General features: G+C 39.0%; 1 protein-coding gene across 1 annotated transcript in view; it reads right to left on the reverse strand.

Annotated features, from left to right (window-relative positions):
* The window catches only part of LOC106490268 (sodium channel protein type 5 subunit alpha-like), a 36,920-nt gene extending 27,223 nt beyond the window's left edge, over nucleotides 1-9,697 (reverse strand). Inside the window, exons 1-6 of the mRNA XM_067292201.1 lie at nucleotides 9,443-9,697; nucleotides 7,763-7,881; nucleotides 5,678-5,785; nucleotides 3,985-4,113; nucleotides 3,053-3,144; nucleotides 2,250-2,471 (exon numbers count right to left, since the gene is read on the reverse strand). Of these exons, the coding sequence (XP_067148302.1) occupies nucleotides 2,250-2,471; nucleotides 3,053-3,144; nucleotides 3,985-4,113; nucleotides 5,678-5,785; nucleotides 7,763-7,881; nucleotides 9,443-9,697 (925 nt within the window). The remainder of the gene's footprint in view (nucleotides 1-2,249; nucleotides 2,472-3,052; nucleotides 3,145-3,984; nucleotides 4,114-5,677; nucleotides 5,786-7,762; nucleotides 7,882-9,442) is intronic.
* Between the last annotated feature and the right edge of the window lie 7,619 nt (nucleotides 9,698-17,316).

Here is a 17,316-nt window from a genome sequence, read left to right on the forward strand (position 1 = left end):
CTTTTATACACATGCATATGTGCATGCATACATTTCAGACTTTAGGCAGCCCTCAAAACAGAGCGTTTTTAAAATATTTTCCATTTCGGCCATATCTGCGTGAAGTAATTTGATAATGAGAGGGCACAGGCCCAAGCACCATCCCAAGTTCAGTAACTGTTAGCTCAGTCTCTGGCACAGTTTCGGCCTGTGGCAACGAACTCCCTCCAGGACAACGTATGGACACGGTTTGGGGTAGTTTGGGCCAGTTCTGTTTCCGATGAGCTGCACAAACCAAGCCCTGTTCTGAGGAAGAAGAGCATTTGGCTGTGTGGGTATAAACCATGCCATGCCATGGTTTATATCTGCATATGGTTTATATCCACATGGTTTATATCCATGCTGAACCAGATGACGGGTCGTAGCCCTGTTTCATCAACAGATACAGATGTGTCCATTCAGATGCTGGAACTGTGCCCTTTTTGGTGTCCTCCCCTTTTCTTCGCATGAGTTTCTCTGATGCCCGAGCTAGCAGCAGACTGTAAGTAATAGCTTCAGTGCTGTTAACCCCATTACAATGTAGTTTTATTATCCAGGATGCAAGGCTAGTCTAGTGTCTTCCTGGCGCTTCCCAGATCTAAGCAGAGTTCAGAGCAGAGCCGGCATAATATCTTGCCACACCATATGGTGTAAATACACTCTAAAGGAAGGAGTCACTGTCTGGGCTCTTTTCCACCAAAACTTTGTTTGGCTCTGCTCCTGCAAACCGAGAAAATGCTTTTTAAGAAGATTGAGCAGGGAAGCGTCAGAGAGAGGAGAACTTAATCATACTAACATCTAGTTCTCCTGGTTGGCTATGGGATCTTCACACCAAGTCAGGTCTAAAGTAGGCAGTGAAAAAAAGACAAGAAAATCCTCTACTAGAGAAGCGGGCTGATAGTGGTGTGAGTCGTGTATCTTGTAGGAATTGTCACCTGGCCTATGTTACACCTGCCTGGACCTTCCTTTTTTTTTTTTTTTTTTTTTTTTTTGCTGTCATTACCAATGCAATATGTGTGGCACTTGTGAAGAAACACAGATTTTGAATTTCTTCATCCCTTCTTCCTCCAGGTCATTGCCTTAATACTGCTTCAATGGTCTACATTTAATAAATAACAGGAAAGAATGAGGTGGTTTTGGTTTTTTGTTTCTTTGGCACAGCAAATCACTATCTCTAGCCAAAGTCTGTCACATCAATTGTCTCTTTTGTGTGGTATTCTGGACTTTGCCCCAGTTTCTTTTAAAATTTCCTTCCACTTATGATTATCCTAACATTTTGTATATGTAAGTGACCTGATCCTTAAGTAGGTTTATTTGGTAAGTTCAAGAGCTTCTTCAAAAAAATATTTCCTCACATCTCATTTATATAAAGACTTTTTTTTCCTGATCTATCAGGTTATTAAAGAAATATGAACAAATCTTCCTCATTCAGTGCATACAAACAGCAATCCCGTATGTCTTCTTTATGTATTTCTCTGGTAGAACACTTTTCTCCGTATATAATTGCTGCTATGTCTGAATTCTCTGGTGGAGATTTCCTGCAGTGATGAAACTTTCCTCATAGTTCGGGTATGTACATTGTCCACTTTGTGTATATTTTTTCCTGTGTATTGAGGCTTTTCCTTCATTTCCATGCTTTTCCTTTCGGAGTTGCATCTTACAGTTGCAATTCCTCTGAGAATGGCTCAGTACGTTTTCAGATCTCTGGTCTAGTCTTTCATCACCAACGTCAGTCAAGTCATATATATAAAAGATATATAGATATAGATATAGATATATATAAGATATTAAATGTATATCTGTATATAAGATATATATGATGTGAAGAAAAAAGTAACTTAACTGACTTTTAGGCAAATTCCTCTCTTTTAATCTGCAGAGTGCTTAACTGGGCAGCAAAATGTAGATGTTTAAAACTCCCCAGCATGGAATAAAAGCCAAACTTTGGGGAATTACATCAGATAATGAGCTAATGTGTGTTTCAGTTCTTGTCATGTCATTCTGGGAAGCAGAGCTGGACATTATTGAAAACTTTGGGAGTGCTATTTCTTATGATGAAGGGAAGGGAAGTATTGCTGGATGTTTGCAAGTTGTTATAGCAGTCTGAAGACCAGTATCATGCTCAGATAACAATTCATGCAAATATTCAATGCGATTTGCAACAGGTGTTTATACATGCATGCATATGTGTGTATAGTGTCCTATGAAAAAGAGGGAAGAAGAAAAATCACCTGTATCACTAGCAAACATTTCAAAGGATTCCCATGTTTTGTTACTGGAATAAACAAGATCATCGAGCTTTGTATGGTTCCTGATGCACTTTTGTCTCAGATTGCCCTTAAAAAGCTGGAGGCCAATGAGGGCAAAGACACTCAAGCAGAAAACGGTCAGGATCATCACATCAGCAAGTTTCTTAACAGACTGGATGAGTGCACCTACAATGATCTTGAGTCCTAGGGAGATAATATACAAGGGAAAACAGACTGAAAAACTGAGCTTCACATATCACATTTGTATAGTTTGAAGGAGAGAGTAACTAACATGAGAACAATATTTTTTCCTCATTTGACTGACCCTGCCACATTCAAGGTGATAGAGAGGTTTCTTTATTCCCTGTAATACATTTATGCAAGGATGAGGAACCAGAGATAGTCTAGTTTTACTTATCCAGAAAGAGGAATATGTGTAATTCAAATGAAATCTCCAATACTGATACCTTTTGAAGAATCTGTGAGCACTAGAAACAATAATGAACATGATCAAAAAGACCAGAAAGAGAACATGGGCAACCCACTGTTTCTTAATTTGTAATCTTTAAAAACATAGTAAAAATAAATTGAATATGATTGTTTGAATAAGATTGTTTCTAATTTTTCTGACTGGGCACTATTTGTGTCCACAAATTCAACTGTGTCTGCAATCAGTAAAGGTACAAGGGAAACAAAAAAAAAGAAAAAGAAAACCCCAAGATTTTGTTTGGAAGAAATAATCGGTTGTAACTAGCACAAATTATTCAACAAATGAGGCTTCTTACCTGGGACTATGGAAATAGTTTTTAAAGCTCTCAAAACCCTAAACGTCCGAAGGACTGACACACTCCCCAAGTTACTAAATGCTCCCACATACCTGTAAAATCAAGACATGACACGTCAAGCTGCTAAACTGAGTAAACAGGGCAATTATTTTACAGTGGTCATTCTTAACTACTAATCCTTCTCAGTATATTTTAAGCATTAATAAACTTTCAAGGACTTTTCTGAAGTGCCTGAAAACAAAAAGCCATTTCTTGCTTATTAGAATTTCCCTATAAGGTAGTCCTTGGCTTGTGCACAACTGAATTTGTGTCAGCATCTTAAAATGCCATGCACTTAAAATATAACCAAAGATAACAATAAAATTACTCAAAATTGTCCATTGCAGTCAGAGACTGAAACACTGGTTGAGACAGTTTGATTCCATCTCTCTTCTGTAGCTGGCTCTAACTAGCAGAAAAACTTTCTGATTACTGCAAACTGAAGCTCAAACTATGATTTTGGACATAAAGAACCCAAATTTAATCCAGTATTCTGGTTTCTATACATATCATTCTATTTTCAAAATTACACTTTCATCCACACTATCAGTATATCTGTATTTGACAGTACTGCTATTACATCACACTGACTGAAATGCAGCCGTTCATGTAAAAGGACCATTGAGTGACATGCAATGGCATTGAACAGATTAACTACAGCTTGCTCTGCACGATTCTCTATTCCTGTCTTGAGAGACTAACATATTGCTGTTATACAGTGGGCGGTAAAACATAGGGAAGACTCGATGTTCTACAGAGTTTTCAGATGCAGTTATGACCCACAAACCTGTTTTGTGCTGTGCACATGCAGACTGCCTCTGCACGACTGCAATAAAAACTTGAAAAACAGAGCATGAGTGCAAGTAATCTATATTTTATATGTCCCCACTTACGCCATAATGATAACACTGAAATCCAACCAGTTCCATGGATCTCGAAGGAAAGTAAATTCATTTAGACAGAATCCTCTTGCCAATATTTTTATCAATGATTCAAAAGTGTAAATGCTAGTGAAAGTGAATCTAAGGGAGAAAAGTGCCAAAGAAAAACAGCAGCATTAGCAATTAATGGAAGAGGATAGGAGACACAGTCAGACTATTCACTGTCTGGGGCAAGGAACCAGAGAAGTAATGGGAAGACTCCTATTGATTTCAGGGTATTCCATCAGTATCTGACTAGTGTGTAGTTTGAGACAGCAGCTGACAACAATCTGGATATGGCTATTAACATGCAAATCTGTGGCAGGCTTTTTGGCATTTAACATTTTTTTTCTAAAGCTTTCATGCCAGTCCCTGTAATTTGAGAAGCACAATTTTTCTGGACACTTGTTAAAATAATGATCGAAATTCCTATCTTCCTCTGGCTTCAAGCGGTCAAGCAAATGTGCGATATGCTGTGTATTATTTACTTTGGGCAAGCAACCTCCATTTCTGTGCAGAGTGTTTAAAACACTTAGAGAAATACAGGAGTACAGGATTTTCAATTTAAGATGGCAATTATTCTTATTAATGGAAAATTATCAGTAAAAGCTCTTCTGGACTTACTGAGTGCACTTATCATTTCAACAAGACAGAGATCTCCCTACAGAATTCAAAAGGCATTCATTTGGTAGTCAGAAAATGCATTAAGAAATTATATGGATGCAGTGCTTCCCTTTTCATTTAGAAAGAAGTATTCTCAAATTATTGCTGAAATGCGTTTGAACAGTAGTTTCAATGCCAACAGCACATAAACTCTGGTTTTCTCATAGGAACATAGGGAGGCATCCCAGTGTCGACTGGAGATACGTATGTTAATACCATACAGAGTCTTGTTCCTGTTTGGACGTAGGTTTGCCATTCCCAACAGTTTCAGTGTTACGTATTGTGAAATAGAAACAATTGCAGGACTGTTTTTAAAACTACGCATTTTGGAATCTTTTCCTTTGCTTTGTATGTTAGAATTAGCAGGATTCTTATTTTAACATTTTTTGCCGAAGTGTAAGAGCTGGAATATACTTTAAAAAATACAAAATTGGGATTATCCAGCTTTAATATGACTCCAAAGGCATGGATTTACCGTGATGCAATAAAGCAAGTGCTGGCAGTGCTGAAGATAAGAGCTTTACTTTCTGACAGCATCCTACAGGCCAGAAGCATCTGACAGAACGTTTTATTAGTGGAAACACTAAGCATTTAAAAACTATTAAAAAGAATTTAAAAAGACAGCAGCTCTTGATATGCCTAATCAGTGTTGACACCAATGGGAAATTTGCCTTGATAACGAACAAATAACCATTGAGCAACTTCAGAACATGGGACAACAAAATGGAACAGTAAGATACAAATATTCCAGTTCAATAGCACTTTCGTGGAACTTAATCTATGCTCACTTTCTTCTGTAAATCCAAAATTATTGTAATGAGCAATTGAATTTAAAGACAAAAAAAAAACCCTTTCCTTCAAAGCAGAAAATGCTGGAGTCCTAACCCAAGTAAATTCTCTACAAAATCCCCTCTAAACTCTTTTGGATGAAGACTGCAAGAGATGGCTAACTAATTAATTAAAACTACAGAACTGAAATACATACATACCCAGAGATACTTACTCAACTTGCCTGTTCCAAGAAGAAGATTGAGAAACCTTAGATGACTCAGTCAGAGCCATGAACACGCAATTGGTTATAATAGTGCACATAATAAACCAAGTGAATAATGTAACAGGAGTGAAGGCAAAGAATTTGACATCAAATCAGAAAATGTAACTAGATGTTTTATCAGTTATAGAGCTAACATTTGATTTAGGGCTTACAGCATGTGTAAGAACTGTACGCATAGGAATTTAACAATTTTGGTTCACATTAGATCACAATACACTGCTGTCATTATTTTCAACAGCTTGACTCCAGTATAGGCTAGACATCCACTGCTCTGGGCATTGTAAACTTGGTAAAATTGTCACTAACACCTCAGGTTTTTAGGTAAACTAATGTCGATAAAGAGTCAGGGGAAGGACGCATTTTTAGTTTCATTTTATAGCAGGGGAATGTTAAACATGGACTGTCTGATTTACTTAAGGCCTCAGGGAAAGGTGGAACGGAGCTGGGAACTGAACTCCGCTATCAAATAGCCTAAAACTTCAGCTTTCCTTGCACAAAGAAATTTGGTGCAAGTTCATAGGCCTAAAATGTCTTTCACTTCTTCTCACTTCTTTCTGCCTCTCCTCTTCCCCTTAATGATCTGGGTAATTTCTGGAATTTTATCTTCAGTTAAATTGTGAACTTTTCAGTGCTCGGACTGGGACTTTTCAGGTAACAGTTTGATCACCACTGGAATATAAACAGTGATAATAATAATGTACTCCTTATTAAACTCCAAGGTTAATATATTATTTATTTATTCATAATATGTAGTTTATATATATATAATGTGTGCTTGTGTGTTTGTGTGTGTGTGTGTATATATATATATATACACACACACACACATATTTGCATAAATATATATGCCATAAAAGTTAAATAACTTGCCCGAGACAACACAGATGAAGTCCAGCATTGACTCTGACTGGGGAGACCTGTGCTCTTCTGAGGGGCTGGTGGGAGGTCTGCCAGGATACTTGTGGGCCTCCTAAAAGTCACTAGATGCTTATGTTTATTCACCTCTAGTGGCTGCCTGGCTGTTCTCTGGGCCCCTCTGACTTCATGGGACTAATGGGGACGTGGGTATTTAGCTCACATATCGACACCTAAGCTTAAGTGCCTTGCCCTGGAGCTGCATCTCACTCCTCATGTCACACCGCAGGAGTTTTGGAAATCCGGGAGGTCGATGTGCATGTGAAAGAAACCTACCTTTTTCCTCATTTGCCCTCTCCATCCCCAAAAGACCTCCTGGCTGCAATTGTAGGCTTTTTTCAAATATCATCACAAATGTGAGGGCTGTACCACAAGTACTGAGGTACCAACGCCATACATCTTGCTGTCCAGGGAAAGTCTCCAAGAGACACTTCACACCCTGCTACGAAGACAACTCAGGGTCATCACAGCTTACGCCGCGCACGTGGTCACTTCTTGTGCATTTAGGTGTGAGGGGGGGATCTCTATTAACTTTTTATTCCAAAGGCATCCTTCCTCCCTACAAAAGCATCCCTGAAAATTTTCAGTTTCATATATTAAAGATATACTTTTTAACCAGGTTACCTAAAGAAACTAAGTTCACTAAATTGCACTTTCTCTCTGTGTTTGTATGTATGCCTGTCTCAGCCTTTTTTTCTTGAAATTGCCCAGTGGTTGTTCAACTCTGACATAGCTGTTGCAAAAGCAGAGATTTAATTCCTACATTTTGGGTAAACAGAAGATGAGTTAGAGGATGGGAACCTTATTATTTTTCTCACTGAGAAAGGCTTCAGAATGAGATATCTGTTTATGAGACGTCAGACAGTCAACATCAGAGATCATTCTCAAAACACAAATTTGTAGAAAATCGGTCTTCATTACCCCCACTACTCACAAAACTATTTATTTCTAAGTAGAACAAGAGCATAAGACAATAATAATTTCTAAGTTCATTCATAATCAGCAGTCATCTGGAGTGAGGAAGAAACTAGATTCATTCAATGCCCTAAAATACAACAGGACAGTATTACATAGGTCTTTGTAATAAAAAAGAATGAATGAAGCCAACAAAAAGGATATGAATGTACAAAAATTTTAATTGCTGTTCTTCGGAGTGGATGGAAAGGGCTCAGGATCCATAAGGCACGTGTAGCAGTAAATCTGAAGATTGTTTTCTGTTTGTTCAGCACCATGAAAATCTTAAAAAAAAATAAAGAAACATTCAGTAAAGCTTTCTGGAAGCTGAATAGCAAACACATTTTTGTATTATATATTGTGCTATCATTGATGATGAGCAAGAGTCTGACATTGACTTAACTTTAAACTATTTATTTAAAAAGGAAGACTCCTGGTAATACTTTTCAATCCTTTCATCAAAAATTGATGAAAGAGTTAATATCTGTTAACTATCGAAATAGAAAAAAATCTCAATATCAAATTCCTTTTTAAACCTTAAGCCTTATAAAGAGTTGTGCACAGAACTACTTTTGCTAATGACTATTCTCTTTAAATAAGTTGGACCTGTCATTGAGTTAAACTATGTAGAGGTGCAAGGAGGAATTGCAGCCTCTATCATTATAAGCTAATGTTGATAGTGATCCTCTAGCTCTAAGATTATAGAAATCAGTTAAAGTATTAATCATTTCTCAAGCAATAAGCTTAATTTCCAATGGTTTATTTCCCATTTCTCTGTTTTTTACTAAAAATTGTACTCCACTTAAAATATGGAGCTGGAGTAGGTTGGTTTTAATGACTCCTCAGGAAATGTTTTTAAATAATGTTTACACTCAGATGATCATTTATTGTATCAGTAAGTGAAACACAAGCATTGAGATAGAAAGGAAAATGTGGTTTCAAACCATATAAAATAATTAAGAGAATCTACAAAATTATTATCATTTCTCGTAGAGCTGACTCAAAACCTCTTTTTCTTCCTCTATCCATTTTATTTATTTATATCCTACTTTTTTGTAAGTAATAAGAGAAATTGCTTTTATGGTTGTAGCACCCAAAATTTCAAGGATTTTTTTGGGCATAAGTTATACTTTATGGAAAAGCTGGCATGAGTCTGGAAAAAAATGGTTCTTCCCTGCAATTATATATATACATATATGCGTAATATTTCATTATTAAATCACCAAATATTTGTAACACAGGGAAACAAACTGGATAAAGTGATCAAGATGTAGTTTATAATGCAGTAGCTTTCACTCAGCTGCATATGGCCTAACACAGTTAGACCTAACAATATCCTTTTGATCAAAACAACACCGGAGATTTCTGTACAAGTGTGAGACAGGTATTTGTACAGTGCATTTGTTGTCGATGACATTCAGCTATCAGCTTCTGCAGTTTCGAGCAGATCTCCAGACTCAGCGCAGTTTACAGCAGACGCACTGTAGCAGCTGTGCAGGGGAACAGCGCACTACGTACAACTGAATGGTGTTTCTGCACAAGTCCCATGGACGTATGCCATGCAAGACCCATCTGGAAGGCTCAAGCAAGATCCAAGTGCTGAATAAACCATGCAAATGAAATTCATATTATTTAATTCTTATAATTCAAAATTCAGCTTTTTTTTACAAGATTACTCCATGTCTTTCAGCTGTGCCAAGCACCTGCATTATTATAATCTTAAAAGAGCAATGATAATTTTTCAAAGGACATGTAACCTATGCTGTTTTAATAAATCCTTCCATAAACACTTCTTAGCAACACAATAAAACAAATTAAACCCCAAACAATTTGGTTGGCTCTAACCTTGCGATCTTTGTAGTATGGGTCAAGATCCTCCAGTGGTTCCCCAATGAGCTCCGGAGGAGGATTTCCATAGAGAGCAGGCAACTTCTGGAAAGCTTTTAGGTCCAGCTGAGGGCGTGATTTCTTTTCAGGTCTCTGGTCTGCAATATTTCTTCGACAAGTCCTTTTGGCAGCAATTCTCTTTTCAATAGCAGCCAAGGATTCAAACGTGAACTTACGGAAGTTGTTGGCACCAGGAAATAAGAACTCAGCCATTTTTCATTCTTCTCTTCCTTTCATTGTTTCGGTCCAAAAAATGGTAACAACTAAAAAGGAAATCAAGATAAGTAATTCCAAAACAGGTAAGCTATGAAAATTAAACAGCTGTGCTTGACCGTGCATGTTTAATAACTGTTTAATTTTTCTGAGCCATCGGCTTCTAAGAAAATTGAAAATAATATGAACTATATATTTTTCAATGAGATCCCTATTCAGAATTTTTTTTAATGCATGTTGTTGATAGGATGTGAGCAGATCTCTAGAAATTTAAGGTTTTTACACCACCTTACTTAAGGTACATACTATCATACAAGTTCTTGAGCCACTGTTCAGACAAACTTAAGGTGCTGCTTTAGTCCAGTATTTGGAACAGTAAAACCTGCCAAACTTCAATAGCAAATATGTGGAAACTACTTGATGGAAAACCAGTCCTGGTGGTGCCATGGAAGTGAGCATGGGAATGAGCAGTTTCCAAGTGCCAGAAGAAAGGACTGCTGTAAGCGTAATGGTGCTAGAGATGATAATACCACCTCAGCTTTCTCTGGAAGATCTTTTTTGCTGTAATGGGAATTCAGTGCTGGATGGTGTATGGTGTTGTCTAGAGAAATGTCGTTTTGAGGCTTCAAAGAGGCCTTTTTGACTTCAGCTTCTTCTAAGCTACCACTTTTCACTGTTTTTGTGGATGACCTGGAGAACAGGAAAGACGATTTCTGTTTTGCTTTTTTTCTCCAGCTGAAGGAGTACCTGTGGGTATATTTTAGCTTCTTCCATAGATTTTCAGGAAGTATTTATGGCCTGTTTTAGGAGGTGCTTCCTCGGTGAAGGCTGCAGTTTCGCAGTCACAAATACTGCTCCCGTACGCTGCTGGGTCGCCCAGCAGAGCAAACTTTATCTTGTTCAGGCAGAGGCACTGATCACATTTCTGCTGAGCTAACTAAAGCACAGAATTGTATGCTGGCTTCAGAATTGTCACTGGAGGACAAATGACACCTGTTTTAACTTGTGACCGGTAGAGTCACTAGCGCTATTGGTATTAACTGAGGGTATTGTGGACGATAGCGCTTGACCCGAGAAGCGTTGTGCACAGAGTCTGTGTTTTATGCGCACCTGTCAGAACAAACAAGTGAGCTTATATTAGATAAATATTTTGCATCCTGTCATAGTGCATTTTGATTAGGCACTGGGTAGGATTCATTCAACTAAATGCTACATGGCTCCGTACAATAAATCCAAACTTAGGATTTCAAGAGTGTGGCTAATTTTACCTGAGTTTCGTCTCTACTTTGTAGAAATCTGTATCTAAGCTAGTCACCTTGGGTTCCCTTCACAGTGAATGGAGATCAAGTCGGAATAGAAAAAGATACAGTTCATGTAGTTGAAAATTAGACATCTAAAATAAACCCTATGAAAAACATTCTGACAGGGTCTATTTCACCACTTTAACTAAAAAAGGAGACTAGAGGGTGGTTTAGCTCTTGTTGACACCAAATGAGACCTTGAGGATATGTATCTTCTGCCCTAATGCTGGGAAAAGCCCCAAAGCAAGCCCATGAACTGCATATATATTTATAGTGAAATGTACATGTCCTTGTCCTTCAAAAAACTGAAAAGAGTACACACAGAAAGACGATCCAGTCCTGCAGCCTTGTGCTAAAACTCAGTCAAAAGTTCTAGAAGGAGAATTCTCTAAAATATTTTCCTGGAGTTGATTATGATCAATAGGAAGACATTATTGATCCAGTACGAAGCCATGGAGCTGCTGAACCAAGGCAATAGCCCCGGCAGGCTCTGAAATGATCCCATCTGCTCCACTGATGTACCCAGGGTGGGTCGCTGCTGTGTCTGCACAGAAGATGAAACTAGAGGCCCACAGCCAGGTCTTTCCAACCAGAAGCTGCCACCACTACTTCCACATGGCTTTCAAAGGCCACCTCATAGCTAGCAGTTAGACTTCATCTTCAAAAGTTTAAACCGTCCTTGCTGGACAACTGTTGGATGACCTGCTATTGTAACCTTTTAACGACAAGCCTAAGCCTAATGACAAACTAACTGCAGTGAAATCTCTTACTTTTTTCAGTCTGCCTACCTCTCCTATTAAAGAAGCATACTAAACAATAAATATGAAAAGTAAATCCTCTTTTCAGCACAAAATAGTAACATTTCTGGAGGGGAAGAGGGACATTCAAGACAGAATACAAGTATTTCAAGCTTTTCAAAATCAAGCTATAAGTCTAGAAGTCGTGCATCTCTTGATATTATAGTAAATTGAAAATGATATTATCCACTCACAAGTTTTCAAGTCTAAAACTAGCCAAAGTGATATTTGCTTTGTTGATGCTCAGAATAATTTAGATGTTGTGGTATCAGTAATGAGAGTTGTGAATGATGCATGAAATGACACAATTTCTGTGCAAGGCACAGAGGGAGTATAATAATTGCTCTACCTTGCTTTGTGCCAGAGCATCCACAGACGCCCATGCCTCCACACAGCGCTTCCCTGAAAGTCTACCTGATCTCAGAAGTTCACTGTTACAATTCTGGTTTTATAGCAGATTTCTTTATGGTTTTCTCTCCTTTCTTCCCTGAAACTATCTTCCAAATCCCAGAAAAGAAACTTTGATTGTCTTGCTGTTCTCCCCCAGGACTATTAGCAGGCAAATCTAGGAAGCAAAGCTGCTGCTGGACAAAGCCTAGGACAGGGACTAGGAGGAAGCATGAGTGCAAGGAGAGTCTGCATGTCCTTGGCCAGAGCTGGAAATCAGGCATGGAGAATCCTTCCTGATAGAGGTGGTTTTATAAATTGCTCCACATGTGAACAACCATTAAGGAAAGGAAATAAAAGCTTGTGCTTGCTGTCACACACGTCAGTAGCAAAATGCCCATTGACAGCAGCAAAAGCAGAAGAGCAGAAGGCTAAATTACATTTTTCATGGGTGGGCAATTCTGAGGTACTCAATCTATTGCTGAATAGAAGCTGATCATTACTAAACATTGAGTAACCATGAAAAAACGTTCCTGGTTCATTCGAGCTACTTCAAAAATATACCCCAAATCATTTTTGTTGTTAATAGTCTCAGAGAGAATAACAGACAAAGTGCGGCTGTGATTTTTTTTTTTTATTTTTTTTTAACATGACCAGGGCTAGATTTAACAATTTGACCAATAGAGAGATATATAAAAAGTGTTAATGGAAAACCTTTTTTTCTCTTGATGTTACAGAAGCCACAATGTACATTTTGGGCCTTTCCTCAAATCACAAAATACCTGCAAAATGGTGTGAACTTCAATATGTTGTTAAAATGAAAAATTTTCTTACTCTTTGACAGATTAAAGACCAGAGCATGTTGAATGAAATCAACATGGTTTAAGAATAATAAGAAAACCAAAGAAAACACTGATAATTTGTGATTTTAGCTTTCAAACATATTTTCTATGAATTCTTTCTCAAATATCAAAATACGTAGTTCAATTTTTTTTGAGGTTAGATTGTTCTCTTCCAAATGTTTTTTCCTTTTTAGGAGTATCTGTTTTGGCAGATTAGGAAACAAGATTAATGTCAAAGACATTTTCTCCCCTTTTCTTGTAATTACAGTCATCCAAATTCAATTGACAGTTAATCAATAAGAGTTATTCCCAATTACTAGATTTACTGGATTCATGAGATATGGAATGAGGTGAAAATACATTGACAATTCCTATGATCAGCACGAGCAAGGTAATTAGTATGAACAGGATGGCCAGAATTACCTTGTTACATTACTTTTCTTTATCTTAGATGACTGCAGTTCGTGTTTGTTAAAACTCTCTCTTTGATTTATGGTTTCCATAGTACACACAGAAATTCTCTTTTAAGTAACTGGCATAAGGATTGGTTGAAGATCATATGTTAAAAGCTGTGTCCCATTCAATCAACTGGAATGCTATTATTGTCTTCAGCGTAGTCAGAATTTTGCACTCTGCTTTTATCCAGTGATGATATGCAATGCATGGAGGCACAAAGTTAGAGAGTTTAGGCTGCACCAGCAGTCTGTACCCCAGTAGCTATGTCAGGAGCCAAGAATGTCAGTATGGGACTTCATATGATGCTCCTACTGCACTGCTTGCAAGAAAGCTACCGAAGTGGCCTTGGGCTGTGGAGCATCTTTTGGAGTCTGAATTTTATATGGATAAGATAAATTTTCCAGAACCAAATAACAAAGGATATAAACTAACAGGGCAGTTCAAAGTTTCCATAGAACTGTCCCATTCTTTCTTCAAAAATGTTGCTATATTTTATGAAGCAGGCGGTTTAATCAAACCAAACTGACATTGTATTAATGATCTTTAAAACATATATTGAAATAGCTTTTATGTATTAATATATTTAATTTTTCATAGATTCATAAAATAATTCAGGTTGGAAGTCACCTAAGGAGGTCTCTAGTCCAAACTACTGCTCCAAGCCGGGTCAGCCCTGAGGTCAGACCAAGTTGCTCAGGGCTTTATCCAGGCAAATCTCCAAGGACAGAGACTGCACAACCTCTTTGGGCAACCTGTCCCAGTGCTTCACTGTCCTAATGGGAAAAAGGCTTTCCTTATAACCTTGCCCCTTGTCTTCCCACCATGCACCACTGATATAAGAAAAAAAAAAAAAAAGTAAACTATTGCTTTAATTTGAAAGCTGAAATGCAAAACCCAACAAAATAAATCTATGTATGGAAAATAAATGCTATTTCTATTTCATCCCATTTTGTCTACTCAGAGCAGCCAACCGAAAAAGTTTTACTCTGATCTGAATAACACTATCCAGTGTAGCTCCACTGAGGTTACCAAGGGAAATGATGAACAGCATATCGGCCCAGTAGTTTGAGCCATCTCTATATCACCATATCCTACCTGAACTAAACTGTAGCACCAGCCTTCAAATATTTCAGGTTCAACCTCCAAAATTTGTTTATGCTCCTTATACGACTTGGTTGAGAGGTCTAGTCTGATGCGTCTCCTGGCACAGCATCTGACTGAAAGGAGATGTCTGCAGCTGGTCTAGCTACCCCATACTCCCTTTTGCAATCAACAATGCTTAGGGCACAATCCAACTAATCATAAATAAGCATAGATTAAGTCAGATGATCGGTGCTGAAAAATGCTCTTGTCTTTCTTCACTGCCTATAAAAGAAGACTTAGAGTTAGAAATGTCCCACTCTTTCAATATGGAACTTACAGGCAACGATTCTGCACTGGGGAAAGAATGTCGCAAACACAGCATGGAAGTGCTCAAAATTATTTATAAAGACCTATTAAAGGCTGTTAGAGTTCAGCCAGAAAGCCACATTGGGTGGGATTCATCTCACCTCACTGCAGATATTTCAGGGCTGGACAGCTACATCTCCACCGTCTCTCCAGTGGCCTGGTGAGACATTGTTTGGCATTTATTCCAGGATGAGATCAATCATATCTCAAAGAGCCAGTGTTTCTCCATCGACAATAAACTGAGTCCGGATGACTAGCTCAGATCTAACTGACTGTCTCAAGTTACCTAACACGTCTCAGGTTAGGTGAGATCAATCTTTTTGCATCTGTTAAGCCTACTCTTCTTGCTGCCTCAACTAACAGACAACTGCTGAAAGTTTAGCAAAGTTTGCTAAACTTCCAAAGGTTAGTAATTCTGTAGTCAATGGTAGGGATCAGGGAAACATCATTAGAGTCACCAGCAGACTGCAAACACACAAAAATTTTAGGATTGCCTTATATTACATTGCTTCCTTAATGACTACTTACAAGACCAGCCTTCTTAGCAATTAGGGAAGTGTTAAGTCCCATTTTCTTTTCCATAGTAAGAGTGGACTAATTTTCAGCTACTTTGCTATCATAAATAATTTAAATCTGTACAGAGATCACTTTTTTTTGAAGTGTTTGAGCAGTCAATTGACAAGTTGTCAAGTAGCCAGTTGCAAGTACAGAGGAAATTAGGAAACTGGCAGCCACAGGAATCTGGGGGGGGGGAAGAAGAGCCTTTAATGGCCATAGACTACTCCATTTCTGTAGCAGTTAGCATGAGTTAGATCTAGTTAGCATAGCTGCTAGCATAAGCCCATGGACTTTAACTTTTTGCTGTAGTAGATGAAATATGATCAGCTCTGTCCCAAACAACAAACTGAACCCTGAACAGTTTTGGCATGCCCAAGGAAATAGATAGCCAACTATGGATACAATCTCTTGGGCATCAAGAAGTGTAAAAGTGTCCAGAAGTGGTTGGAACAAGACTGTGAGAACCAGCAACAGTGATGACAAATCAGAAAATGACAGCAATTTGAACAGACTAATCATCAGTGAGATATTCCCTACACAATCGGATAACTAAGGATATTGGGGGTAACCAGAGGATAGAGGAAGACTCTGATGGGGAACCCCACGACCATGCACCAGAATTTGAGACCATCTTTTTAAACTCTGGGGAGGCCAGGGATCAGAGACAACCCCATGGGACCCCACAGCCCTGCCGAAGGACTGCGCACGGCACATCTGGATTTGCTACGCTAACCCACCTGACTTCTCTCCTGGACCACACTATCCTTCCTGTGGCACATGGAAGTCGGTAACTCATAAAATTGCATTTATCTGTGATTTAAGTGTTTTGGTATCTGAGGCCACTGAGGCCCTACACTGTCATTTGGTCTTGAATGCTGACAATTGCACATAGCCTGGAGGTAGGAATCCATTTCCTGTGATGTTACCAAGAAAACTGGCTGGTTCTCAGAGGACATTAACATTCATGGAATCACAGAATGGTTGAAGTTGGAAGGGACCTCTGGAGATCATCTAGTCCAACCCTGCTCAAGCAGAGTCACCTAGAGCATGTTGTCCAGGATCATGTCCAGATGGCTTTTGAATACCTCCAAGGAAGGAGACTCCACAACCTCTCTGGGCAACCTGCTGCAGTGCTCTGTCACCCTCAGAGTGAAAAAGTTTTTCCTCATGTTCAGAGAAAACTCCCTGTGTTTCAGTTTGTGCCCATTGCCTCTTGTCCCATCACTGGGCACCACTGAAAAGAGTCTGGCCCCAACCTCTCTACATCCTTCCTTCAGATAGTTATACACATTGATAAGATCTCCTCTCAGCTTTTTCTTCTCCAGGCTAAACAGGCCCAGCTCTCTCAGCCTTTCCTCAAATGGCAGATGCTCCAGTCCCTTAATCCTCTTAGTGGTTCTTCACTGGACTCGTTCCAGTAGCTCCATGTCTCTCTTGCATTGGGGAGCCCAGCACCAGACACTGCACTCCAGGTGTGGCCTCACCAGTGATGAGGAGAGGGGGAGGACCACCTCCCTCAAACTCCTGACAATGCTATTCCTAATGTAGCCCAGGATACCATTGGCCTTCTTGGCCACAAGGGCACATGGACTCCCAGGTCCTTCTCCGCAGAGCTGCTCTCCAGCAGGTCAACCCCCAACCTGTTCTGGTGCAGGGGGTTATTCCTCCCCAGGTGCAGCACCCTGCACTTGCCTTTGTTGAACTCCATGAGGTTCCTCTCCACCCACCTCTCCAGCCTGTCCAGGTCTCTCTGAATGGCAGCACAGCCCTCTGGCGTATCAGCCACTCCTCCCAGTTTTGTATCGTCAGCAAGCTTGCTGAGGGTGCAC

Source organism: Apteryx mantelli, chromosome 2 (assembly GCF_036417845.1).
Source record: "Apteryx mantelli isolate bAptMan1 chromosome 2, bAptMan1.hap1, whole genome shotgun sequence".
Classification (NCBI taxonomy): domain Eukaryota; kingdom Metazoa; phylum Chordata; class Aves; order Apterygiformes; family Apterygidae; genus Apteryx; species Apteryx mantelli.